The 13453-nt window shown below is 42.2% G+C and overlaps 1 protein-coding gene across 2 annotated transcripts in view; it reads right to left on the bottom strand.

Moving 5' to 3' along the window:
- Window positions 1–13453, bottom strand: part of EIF4B (eukaryotic translation initiation factor 4B) — a 36356-nt gene that overhangs the window by 16882 nt on the left and 6021 nt on the right. The window contains exons 1-6 of one of the 2 annotated variants that reach the window (XM_053370231.1): window positions 12714–12781; window positions 8763–8894; window positions 7321–7529; window positions 4611–4727; window positions 1811–1865; window positions 884–1024 (exon numbers count right to left, since the gene is read on the bottom strand). In XM_053370231.1, the coding sequence (XP_053226206.1) occupies window positions 884–1024; window positions 1811–1865; window positions 4611–4727; window positions 7321–7529; window positions 8763–8894; window positions 12714–12732 (673 nt within the window). In that variant the 5' untranslated portion in view covers window positions 12733–12781. Of the gene's footprint in view, window positions 1–883; window positions 1025–1810; window positions 1866–4610; window positions 4728–7320; window positions 7530–8762; window positions 8895–12713; window positions 12782–13453 lie in introns of those variants that run through there. The other variant, XM_053370222.1, reaches the window with a different exon arrangement.

Raw genomic sequence — 13453 nt, 5'->3', positions numbered from 1 at the left:
TGTTTTCGAGGCTTTTTTGGTTAATTTGTTTTTGTGACTGTGTGGAACCCAGTTCAGCTACTGACTGACTGACTGACTGATTGTGTGACTGCAGAAATGGATAAAAGCCCCCCATCCAAACAATGACTATCATCAGTGCAGGTAAGATATATATATATTTAAATAATCTACAATACTGTCTTATTTATTTTATTGATTATTGCTTTCATTTTATGGATCAATGGTCTCGTTAAGATAGTAAAATTCATGTTAAATTGCTGTTTTAGGGGTTGTTTTTAAAAGTCTGGAACGGATTAATCCGTTATGCATTACTTTCTATGGGAAAGCGTGCCTTGGTTTTGGAACACTTTGGTTTTGAAACGGACTTCCGGAACGGACTGAGTTTGAGAAGCAAGGTACCACTGTACAATGAAATAACTGCTAGAAATCTTCTGTTGTGTATTTGGCATTGATGGGAACATAGGGACGGGATACGACTCCAGAAGCCCAGAACACAGGAAGCTGCTTACACTGTCAAACCACTGGTCCATCTAGCTCAGTATTGTCTGCCTGACTGGTAGTGGCTTTCCCAAGGCTTCCGACTCGGGACACAGCCAGCACTACCTAGAGATCCAAGGGAATGAACCTGGGACCTTCTGCGTGGAAAGCAGAGGCTTTGCCCTAGAGCCACAGCCCTTCCTCAGTGTGCGTAATTCCCTAGCTTTTTGTAGTAACTGGCTAGTATTCAATCTAGAATCATGTGTAGGGAGCACAGGGAGGAAAGCTACTCTTGTAAGAACAGAATATAAAGGAAGGGCTTCAGCAACTCAGGAGCATGCAGGGAAATTAGAAGAGGGCAAGGAAAATGGTAGTTAGCACAGCAGGCAACTGGTGATGAACTCACTGTCTCCAAAGCTATCCTCGCCCCTGCGGGGAGGGGGGTCATCAAAGCTATCCGTAGCAGGACGGGCCCTCCAGTCAGTTTCAAATCTCTCTGAATCCCGGTTGCGGTCACGATCTCTACCAAAAGAGCGATCATCCCTATCTGCAAAAGAAAGGAAAAGCAACCCAGCAGTTAAATGGCACATCCAGTTTCATGGATTCAGACGTCTGCACAGAGGAAAGTAAAATCACCTACACTTTGGAACTCCCTTATTGATATCAGGCAGGTGCCTTTGCTGTATTCTTTCCAGCACCTCCTTAAAACATTTTTGCTTAGGCAAGCCTCTCCAGACACGTAGAAGTTACACATGTTTTAATTTGTTTTTAGTTTATTATTGATTTAAGTTTTAAAATGTTTAAAATACCTGTTTTTTAACTGTCTTTTATGGGTAATTGTAATGAGATTTTTTTGTCAACCACTTTGAGGTTTTATTACAACCAAGTGGCATATAAATTTTGTTAAAGAAAAAAAAGATACACTAATAATTTCTCTGCCGGAGCAATAAACGTGACCTCTGGCAAGATCACAGTGTGTAGGTAAGAGGGAGCAGGATGCTGGTTCAATGCGCTCTGTGGAATCGTGTAGCTCACACTTCCTGTACTGTACTGGGTTGGAGAGGCACTTTTAAGGAAATGGAAACCCACAGTGCTAATTCTGAATTTACTAGGTACCTTTTGCAATTTGCACTGTTGAACCCAACAAGATCAAGTCAAAAGCAGGTAAAGCTCATAAGGCCTTTAGCTCTCCTCGTCAATTTCATCCGTACACAGAAAAGACTTGCTAGTAAGTGGGGGAAACTTGGTAGTTTCACAGCTTTATTTTCCAGCCTTTGTGTATAAAATTTAACTGGTACAAGATGACCTCTTTTCACAAAGCCACAGCACTTACCTTTATCCTGAGCTTGATCAGCAATATCCACTCGTATTCTCCTGTTCCCTAGAGACTGAACATACAGTGGAACATTAGCATTTTAAAGCCCATTTTTTTAAAGAAGATGTACAGCAAGTTCAAGGTTATATCTGACCAACGCATGTAGAATTGCTTTGTAAATGGATGCACCTATCACTTTAACACACGGAAAAAAGGATGCTAGCAGAATTGTTATTTATTAAACTGACTAAAAGTGACTTAGCATAAAAAAGAAACTTCTGAGACATTCATATTTTTAAAAGGTAAGATTAAAACACCCCACCCACTAAAAGAGGCCACAGATTACCAAAAGCCAAAGACCTGGCAGAAAAGAAATGTTTTTGCCTGGCATCCCCAGGTATGTAATGATGGAAGCAGGGATGCCTTCCTGGGGAGAGCATTCCACAAAAGGGTAGCAAATAAAAAGCCAATGCCCACTGGACTCTTATCACTCAGGTTCCAGATGTACAATTGTAGAACTTCACTTGTGCCAATGCACTGGGAATCAACATGGAAACAGGGTGCACCTAAGAATAACATTGTTCAGGTGTTCTCTCTAATGTGAAGGGTCATGGAGTTTTAAGATGCCTGATGGAGTTAAACTCAATCAAACCAAGGCCCGGATCTTTCACTCTGTCTTTCACATGACTAGAGAAGATTATGTTTATGGCCCACGAAAAGTCTCCAGTCTTGCAAATAGGTTGACACAGGGTATCAAAAGCTTCTTCATCCAAGAGTGTATCTGGTGCTTCTGCTTGTGTACCAGACTTCTGCTTGTACAGTGCAACTTCCTCTTCCTCCCTCCCCATTGCACCCTCAATATCTGCAGCAACAAATATAACTGCTTATTTTAAGCTTCCAAGCTGTCACAAACACCCTTAACAGTTTACAGATTTACTTTCCTGTACCTATTATAGCTTTGTCCTTTGCAAAAAAAATTGTTGAGGTAGAAAAATGGTTTGGATGCCTTCAGGTGGTATTGTCTAGACTTCAGAGGCAGGATCACTTGCCAAGTATCTGAGATGGCCAGAATAATCTACTTAAAACAGCTAAGGCAGGAGAACAACCATCTGAAAATGCTTTTTGCTGAACGATAGTTAACACTTTTTATCTGGCTTGTCTGAGAAAACTGAGTCCAATTTCTTGACCCAAGTTGCTTGAGACTTGAGCCATGCCAATCAGAACAGGACAGATTACTGCTGTACTTCAACAGACTGCCCTGAAGATACAAAATTGGTGGGAAAAACCCAACTTCTAAAACGTGGCTAATTTTATCTGATTTTGCTTCCATTCATTGCACTGTGATCTTTGCCATTTTACTATAGATTGTTTTCATGTCACTAGGAGGAAGATAGATGGGGGAAAAATTACTGAGCCCATTGTTGGAGACTGAGGTTAACAGGCACTGTCCCAGCTTCTAAAAATATGAAAGGTTACTATTCTAAAAGTGCCTAACTTGAACTGCTGGATATCAATGTGTTCAGAATCAATGTGGCTGCATTTGGCTCCATCCAACTTCTCAGAAGCCAATTGGAGATAATAAAAGGCAGTCCATTTCAGATGTACACAATGCATCTTCTGAAGCAGTCAATTTTTACCAAAATAAATATATAATAATACATGAGGTAGGGTAAGGTAAGGTAAAGGACCCATGGATAGTAGAGTCCAGTCAAAGGCTATGGGGTTGTGGCACTCATCTTGCTTCAGGCCAAGGGAGCCAGCATTTGTCCACAGACAGCTTTCTGGATCATGTGGCCAGCATGACTAAACAGCTTCTGGCACAACAGAACACCATGATGGAAGCCAGGGCGCATGGAAATGCCGTTTACCCAACTGCTAGGTTGGCAGAAGCTGGGACAGAGCAACAGGAGCTCACCACTGTTGTGCGAATTCAAACCACCAACCTTTCAATAGGCAAGCCCAAGGGGCTCAGTGGTTTAGACCACAGGGCCAGCCGTGTCCCTAAGGTACCTCCCTATTAAGATACTTTATTTCCAGCACTGCTTCCAAATAAAGCATGCATTATTCCAAAAACACATTGGAATCCTCTGTGCATCCTGAGGAAATCCTGAGTACCTGGGATTTGCCTAAGATGAACAGTTTCCTGCCCTTAAACTTGCAGTCTGCATACATTATTAGGAAAATAAAATTTCTAGGGAGTGCAACTGTAGAGCCTTAAGAAACATTACTCTGGCAATCCAGATCCTTGCCAACTCCTGCAAAGGGTTAATCCCCTGAAAACAGTCTTTTAGCACAAATTATTGCATTTAATGATCAAACAACAGCAGAAGACTCTCGGATGGGGACCTCAGTGTCTGGGCTGAGCAATGCAGGTGGAGACGCTCCTTCAGGTATACTGAACTGAGTCCATTTAGGGCTTTAAAGGTCAGCACCAACACTCTGAATTGTACTTGGAAACACACTGAAAGCGTACTTAATCATATGTGGATAGGTTTGCAAGCAGCAACATGGTTGGGCAGCCTGCATAATCTGCCTTCATCCTCTGGTTATTTTTAGAAACATACTGCCTTTTGTGCCCTGAGAGTTTCACATCAGCGGACAGAAATGCACCAGATCCTGTTACAGGTTATCTCTTTCAATGATTCTTTCCTCTCTAATCCAGACATAGATGTACCTGCAAAGTGAAGTACTTTCTATGCATCATTACTTCAATCAAGTTTTCAAGAATTTTGCTCCTTTTAATTTACTCTCCACCTCAGAGGCTGGGCTACATCAAGCCAAGGGATATGACTACATTTCTCGGCAGATTTCAACTCACCTCTTCATTGAGGCTCAAAGCACGGAGCATGGAGTCCAGGTCTTCAAACTCAGCATATCCAAATCCTTTCAACCTCTCTGGATTACTAGGCTCCCGTGGTAAACGAACAGCACTTATCTGCAGTTGAGTGACAGGGGGAAATATTTTAAGTAACCATCTTCCTACAAAGACTGCACTTATTTAAATACATTTTCATGCCACCCTTCACCCTTAGGGTGGCCTTTATAAAATACAAACTTGCATAACTCGCAAACAATTGAAATCCAGGATAAATGCCCTTGGGCTTTATTCATTTGTTTGTTAAATGTGTATCCTACCTTTCCACTATATGGTGCTTGTATATACAGAAAAACACAAACAAACAATGTTATTTCATAAAACTTATATACTGCTGATAGTAAGAAAACCCCCTCAAAGCAGTTAGAAAAAAACCTTTAAAAAATTAGTAATAGCAATAAGGGCACTTGAAAAGAGAAAGGCAGGAGTGGACGCAGGTGATACGATTTTCACTCCTTAAATCAGACCACATAATATACTCTGGTGTTTCACACCAACAGAACGATTATCCTAAGTCTTTGATTCTACACACGCATCACTAACACCAATTATTCTTTCTGCTTCCCTTATGACACTGAAACACTGGAGGAACACACCTTTTACAGCACACTATTATGCATGCCTACTCAGGCTCCTCCCATCAAGTTAAATGGGCCTTAACCCCAGCTAAGTGTATACAGGGCTGCAGTCTTAACCATCCTGATTTCAATAAAGACTGTTTAAAAAGATGCTAACTTTATTCTAGGTCAGGAGTACTCAGAAGCTAGATTGGAACCAACCAGCAGATCACTTGAAGCTAATACATTTCTATTTACACTGCACATTCATTGCTATCAAAGCTACCAAATATATATTTAGACTAATGGCTAGCAGGGAAGAATCTTCTTCACTTTTTGACCACCACAGGACAGTTAGATCTTTCTTGGAGCTTGACTCAAGATCGGTGTAACAACAAAGAAGATCAATGATGCTTACCTTTGTTATACAGGAAGTTCCTTCCAACATCAAATGCAGTTTCATCACACCTATCTTGTTTCTTTTTAAGCCCCAAGCTATGTACAGCATTTCAAAACAAGAGGCTTGTCTGCTGGGAATTGTGATCTGTCCTTCCAGCATGTTAAATCGCTAGAGGTACAATTCCCAAACCATGAGACAAGAGAAACCCTCATGTGCTGTGTGAAATAGCAGTTCACATGAGTCCTGAGCACATCTCATAAGAGCTGCCTGTTGCATCTCTTCGCAATTTACTGTTCTGGCCTTGCCTCCTTCCAATCTAATTCTGTTCAAGTGGGGGAGAGAGGAGAACCAGACTCTTGAAGCACAGTGTCACTACTACTCTGGCATCAGGACAGAAAAATAAACACACAAAGTCTAAGTTCCTTGAAGGTAGAGTGGTTCTTGCTGGTACATCCTCAGGTGCACAAATGATATCTATCTCCATAATTTTTTTAAAGGAGGCATTACAGGCATAAAAGGTAAAGGGACCCCTGACCATTAGGTCCAGTCATGGACGACTCTGGGGTTGCAGTGCTCATCTCGCTCTATAGGCCGAGGGAGCTGGCGTTTGTCCGCAGAGAGCTTCCAGGTCATGTAGCCAGCATGACTAAGCAGCTTCTGGGGAACCAGAGCAGCGCTCGGAAACACCGTTTACCTTCCTGCCGGAGCAGTACCTATTTATCTACTTGCACTTTGATGTGCTTTCAAACTGCTAGGTGGGCAGGAGCTGGGACCGAACAACGGGAGCTCACCCCATTACGGGGATTCAAACCGCCAACCTTCTGATCAGCAAGCCCTAGGCTCTGTGGTTTAGACAGGCATGCCTTTGCTTTATTGCACTTTGCAGATATTGCTCCTTACAAGAATGTGGGTGCAGCTACAGGAAGCCTGGCGACTTCCAGGTGAAGGAAACCCCCCAGTACTGGTGCCACCCCCCCCCTCTTCTAGCCATGGGAGTGGTGCAGGCCGGAGACAGATTTTTCTCCTCCTGCCCCTGCAACTGGGGTGGGGTGGCTTAATAGACTACAGTATAAACATAACTTTGATATGTACTGGGATTTCCCAAAATTGTGTGACTTGCTTTATTGCGGTGGCCTGGAACCAAATCCACTATATTTCTGATCTATGCCTGTACCTGCCAGATGTTTGGACACAAGACCCCTGACCAATCACCCAATCAGCAAACTGCATGAAACACCACTATTCTAAGGGGTAGCTGCCTGCTTTGGGCTAACCAGAAGTAGAAAACTACTCTTTACAATTGAGAAGTTTATGTAGCATAAAGCTATTTGAAAATAGTAGAGTTGGGTCTGTTGCTGCCTTCCAAAGTGTAAGGTATTGAGAAGCTAGAAACAATATAAAAATCCAGATCATTCTTCTCACTTTATAAAGCGCTCTTCACTTCATCAAAGAGGCCTGGGATTTCTACCAGCTGCTAGGGAAACTCCTGTGGAGTTTCATGCCAGAAACATCATCTTTAAAGACAAGGCATATGCGGAATTTCTCTTGACATTACCATTTTCACACAGCTTAAGATAATGCTGCTATCCTCTCAAGGTGACACAAAAAACATCTGGATTCTTATTGAATGCTTTCTGCTGGATTCCACGTGGCACTACCAGACCGTGAACCTTAAAGCTAACCATGAAATACTCACATTAAGCCCTCTGAAGAAATCCTTGATGGACTCTTCTGATACATCATAGGGTAGGTTTCCCAGAAAGGCAGTGTAGGGGGGTGACTTTGGGAGACGGCTTCTGTCAATATTGGGCTCCCGAGCTGCCCGAGGTGCAGTAGGCAGGATGGAACGGTCAATTGGAGGGGCTCGGTACACATCGTCATCGTTGCTATGCCAGGTGGTAGAAACTAGGAGGGAAAAGCGTTACACATTAGCAAACACACAGAGCATTTACAATGAACAGCAAAGAATGTTCAGCCTCCATTTGACTTGTGGGCAGCGAGGAAAGTATTGGAGACTTATAGGGACTGGTCACTATTAGACAAGAGCACCACCTCCACAAACCGCCCCAAATGGGATTCTTTCTGCAAGCAAACAACAGCCTAATAAAAATGCCATGCCACTTCATAAGCAATTTCCCACATTCTAACTCACAGAAACCCGAGGACTTGGTTCCAAACCATCCACTCAAAGAGAATGTAGGGGAAATGGTTGTTGCTACAAGGGCAAAAAAGCAGCCAACTGTCCTAAAGAACAACTCCATATTAGCAGCATTTGCAATGACTGCTGACAAATGTTCACTTCAAGGTGTGTAGCTGAGGGCTGTGATGACTCTCCAACACCTTGGAGAGGTAAACACAAAGAGGTATTCTAAATGAACCAGGGCCTCCATGTGCAGGGAAAGATGCTGCAGCAACACTTCAGTCTTTTGCAACCTCAGGCTACATAATACAGGGCCCACCCTGAATGCCACTCTCTATGTGACTGAAGCCAAGTGACAGGCCTGCATGCTCATAAAGATTCCATGGGCTGTATTTCTTAGGAAGATACACTGCTTAATGCCATTGCATACACACCAAAAGTCCACCAAATTAGAAATGGGGAGGGGCTTGTGATGGCTTCAGAAGGACTCAGTACTGGGGAGGAATATGGTACCTTAGCTCTGAAATTGTATTAGCTTCATTAAGTGCTCCAAGCACCCCCAAAGCTAAGCATGACAGCAAAGACCCTACCCTTTGGACATAAATTTTGGCTTCTTACCATGGCTGGAGATTTCCATAGCTGTCCTAGTTGACACTTATTTTGTTTTCTCTAATAAAAAAAAGTAACTACTTACCCAAAATTCATTATAAAAATGCAGCAGAGAACAAGAAACTGCTAGTATTGGCCTTCCCCAATAGGGTGCCCTTCAGATATAGGACTGCAACCCACCATCATCCTTGACTATTAACACTGCTGACTGGGACTGACTGCAGTCCAACAACAAATGTATGACACCAGTTTGGAGGAAAGAGAGAATAGCTGAAAAGTCAAGATTAGAAGAAACTCCAGGATGTTTTCTCACTGACACCTAGAAACTGTTCAGCAGAAGCAAAGCAACCCCCCCCCGAACCAAACACCATTATTATGTTTTATCTTACCATCTCCTTCCAGATCGTCTGTCTCATCTGCCCAGCTAACTGGTTTTGGAACAAAGGTGGGAGCACCACCGCCATCCTCTGCTAGAAAGTCTGTCAGAGTCAGGGTCTTCCCCTTCTTGTTCTTCTTCTTAGCTGTAAGAAGTAGGAAAAGTGATACAAAAGCCGCTTCAAAATGTTGGAAACTGCTGTCATTTACCGTTCACTTGCATACAGAATGCCGATCAGTCTATTACTACTGATTTGAACACAAGCAACCAAACCAACCAATCTTAAAAGACAGTAGGAACTGCCATTAAGACAGGAAGACATTGTGTTACAAATCCACTTTTCCACAGCAACACCCAATCACACATTTCAGCACAACCAAAACATACACTTGAATTCAAACAGATTCAATTTCAAAATCAGTAGAAAATAAAGTGTTGTACAGCTTCATTCCCCATCATTTTCCTGTTGTGACAGTGTTCTAAGTTATTCTATCCATAGATAGCAGTTTGTAATGAGTTCTTGGTAAGCCAAGAAAATATTGGTATTCTGCATTGTAAAAAAAGGAAAGTGTTTGCAGAGAGGCATTTCATTAGGAGAGAATTTCATAGGCAGGACACCACTGCTTCCTTTTTGGGGTTCAGAGGAGCAACATTTAACAAAGGAAAGAAGCTAGCAGCATGGCCCAGAAACGGGATCAGGACAGAGAGAAGTCATCTTGGGTCCAGATGACCTGCTGAGCCAGAAGCTCACTCCCTACTCAGCTTAAGCCAAGTCACACAATGGGCTTTACAAATGAGGTAAACATCAGGGAGAACTCTGTATACCCAACAAGCCTCCACGAATCCACAAACCAGAGAAGAGAACTGTTGGCCAGTGATAATACTCAGAGCTCTATATAAGACTCCTCTTCATAGTTCTCTGTTAATTGTACTTAACTTGTGGGAGGTCTCTTATTCCACACTGGGGGAGTTTCTGCCTCCAGTAAAACTCAAGAGAACGGCCCTAGTTACTGGGGATCCCCAATGATAAAGAATGCTGCATAATAGAACTTATAATAGAAAAAAAGTCAACACCAAATGTTAAAATCCTAAACACAAAGAACACAACTGCCACTTTGTTCACCTTAATTGTTATATATTTTGATGGCACAGCAAAAATCATATTGTGGTTTTGCTTACAAGGGAATCTAGCAAAAGTCTACTCAATACACAGAATGCTGGAATTAACATTCAAAGATGCCAGCTGAGGGTTTAAAAAACAGTAGGAACCCTTAGAAGCTTGCTATCCAACCTACGTGGTTTAAATGGACCTTAAATGTAGCATTAAGCAAACCCTTCCTATTAAAGGTAAGGAAGTGTAACACAAGAGTTTTATCACGTACTTTCATAGATGAATAAAAATCTCATTTCTCAGATTGTATGGCCACACCAATTTTTATATGTGGAATAATCACCACGAGTCAACATCTATCACAGGATCACTATTTGTGTCAAATGTGCTCCACAGAAAATTCCAGTTTTGAAATGTCATGAAGACTAATAAAAACTAAAATTCTACAGAACGCCTTTGGGCTTTTACCATGTCAAAAAGGAACCCAAGAATTCAACCTATTTCTAGATCTTAGGTGGAAACCTTAAAGCCCTGGCAAAGGAACCGGCGCTTCCTAACAATGGTAGAAAACAGCCTACACACAGAGCAGATAACCTTCTATCCTAGAAGCACACAATTCTTTATTCTTGGAAGTCTGCCCTTTATCTTATGTGTCAGACAGACAGAATGGGAGGGTATTTACTATGAGCTGTCAGAATTTGAAACAGAGAAGGATGCCACCCTAAATGCTTTTAAAAATTATTATTATTATTAGGGAAGAAAGTCTTGTTTTTGAGCTTGATTATCCTATCTGAAATGCTGTTAAATATTACATACCAAAGTTGTTGGCCCATACAGTGCTGCTAGAAAGCACACTTGTAAGCAGAGGAACAGCCTCTAGAAGAAAGGAGGATCTGGAATAACTGATACTATTGAGGCCACAGAAATGTCTTTAGGGAACATCCTTTCCAACGTAAAACGGGCACACAGTGTTTCCTACTTCTTGGAAGAGTAATGCACTTTCTGTTCCTTAGAAGCACAAACTCCCCCTTAGAACAGGTGACTAACTGGGCCGTAGTAGGATTATGCTGTCCTTGGCTGGAGGATAAAACATACTGAGAGGGGGAAAGAGTAAGGAGCTAAAATTGGGGGAGAGGGAGGAACGGGGGGCAAAGTCAGTTTAATTCTTTATAAGCAAGGATTTGCAAGCTTTAGCTGGCCTTGGTGGCCATGCAACAACCTTTGCTTGCCAGAAGCCTTTCCTACCCACCCCAAAGGGGGGATTCTTGCCTGTGATCTTATGCTCCAAGTACACCTGGAGCTTAGTACTACTGGAACAGCAAGCCCCTACCTGCCTTTCCTAGGTAGGTGGTGATGGTGGAGACAAGGCTCTGCCATACGTTCTCTCTGACCTTGTACACTGCTTCTATTTGTCTCCCAGCACTAGAGAAGGGCAGGGACTCTATTCAGAATAAGGGTAGACCAGGTTGGAAAGTCCCCTACAGTTTGCAAAAAGAAGTATGGAAAAAGAAACAATCTGCTATGGAGCTGGGTGGGAAGTCAAGTGGGGAGAGACTGCATGGCCCACTCACATGATCTCTGCTCATATCTTCCTACCTCTCCTCCACTGCAGGAAAACTAGAGGGCAATGTCACATTTATAAACTGCAGTCTTTTCATCAGCTATCAGTAACATTCACACCACAGTTATATACCAAAAAAATGATGTGTGCAACAGCCACAATATTTACTGAGAGGAGTAAAGTTTTGAACTTGGTCTCTAATAAACAAGCCCAACATTTTGTTTATTACATGGAGCTGACCCACCAGCAAAAGCACTTCTCCAGAGACCGCACTTGTGTTTTGTGGATCATCTAACTTTAGGCCTTTTAAATTTTACTATCAGGCAGTTCTATATGGAGCTCTTGGGGGTGGGTGGGGAGACCTTTAACAGTCCCAGCAAGAACGAATTGAGAAGCTCCAGCAGGCTGTATCGGACCATGTCCCAATAACATTCCCAGGCTGCTAGCAGGAGAGAGGGGGGATGAATAACAGAAGACTGAAACAACTCTCCTAATATTTACACAGCAGCTCTATTTTATCAGCTACTGTTGCACCAATGTAAGCAAATTTTGCACAACTCTTGATTCATCAATTTTTGCTGTCCTTTCTTTTACTTACATTTATATACTGTCCAAAAACAAAGTTCTCTGGGTGGCTTACAATAATGAACATATTGTTAAAACTTATCAGCCATAAAAACAAAATAATACTGCATAATTTGGAAAAAAAAATTGGTAGGACATAACCTGGCATATGAATTTCCATGACTTATGATGATGTCTATCCTCACTCATACTAATGCTAAGTGATGTTCTGAACAGCCACTTACTACTCACATCTTGGCAACTTATCACTGACTGCTCTGCATTCCTTAAACCTTTGTCCTGGAGTAAAACAAGTGTGTCTATATAGCACTCATGAACTCCCCCCCCTCCCGTCAGAAACAGTCTATCTTGGAAAGAATTATGGAGAACGAAAACAAGCAGCTTCAACTCTGCATTTATGGTTACATTAAAGCTGCAGCCATGATGACCAACAAGCTGGATATTTCCACTGCAATTACCAACAGTAATTGGTGAAGAAGTAACATTGAAGCATTATGATTCACTGCTGATAGGGTGATTCATTATATACCACATTCAATGCTGTTTCAAGAAGACTACAGATTCGACTAGGGCTGGATCCTGTCTCCTACACCACCAGCAAACAGAGAATCCTACTTCCTGTGTAAGGGCATGGGAAATGGACCCAGTGCTATGGACTGGAAACACCTAATGCTTTTGAGCTACGGACACCCATTTAATTTACTTACTTTCTTCTGCAACCTGCATAGTAATTGGCCAATACTTGACCAAAGATAAACGGCATGGTTTTAAAATATTTGCTCCCTCCCCTCTCTTATTAAGAGTGCAAATCCTACAGTAAAGTTACAGGGTCATGTTTATCTGCCTCCACATTGTGATAATTTCAATTATGTCATCACATTGTGACTTCATGGCAAGGTTGTCAGAATATATGAAAAGTACCCTTCAAACATAGGCTGCTTTGCCTACTTACAGTGAGGGAATCACAGTCTCATCATCGTTGTGCTTTGGAGAAGTATGTTTTTTGAGCTTCCCAAACAGACTCTCCATTTCCCAGTGACTAGAAGAGACTGGTATTCCAATGAGATCAACATGCCTGTGAGTGGAAACCTCACTGTAAAGGGTCCCATTAGAAAGAGGAAAAGCTGCATGCACCTCTGTGCATATGTGAGGCTCCTGTTTTAATCACAGTCATCAAGTACCACAAACGGCAGGGCTGGGAAAGACTACATGAGAGCCTAGAAAGTTGCTAACCCTTCAAGTAAGTACTGGACAAGGAGATTATCCGTGCCCAGTATAACAGATTTGTACAGCCTATATACTAAAACTGGACTCCAATTTAATACACAATATTTATACACAAATGCATTTAGTGTTCAAATACAGCCCATCCTTACAACAATCTTGTAAAGCATGTTGGTGGGGCAGGGAGGGGGTAGGTGAGGGTCAAAATTATTTGCTTGCTCAT

Source organism: Podarcis raffonei, chromosome 2 (genome assembly GCF_027172205.1).
Source record: "Podarcis raffonei isolate rPodRaf1 chromosome 2, rPodRaf1.pri, whole genome shotgun sequence".
Classification (NCBI taxonomy): domain Eukaryota; kingdom Metazoa; phylum Chordata; class Lepidosauria; order Squamata; family Lacertidae; genus Podarcis; species Podarcis raffonei.
Note: the sequence above shows the minus strand (reverse complement) of the source record. Positions and strands in the feature narration are given on the sequence as shown.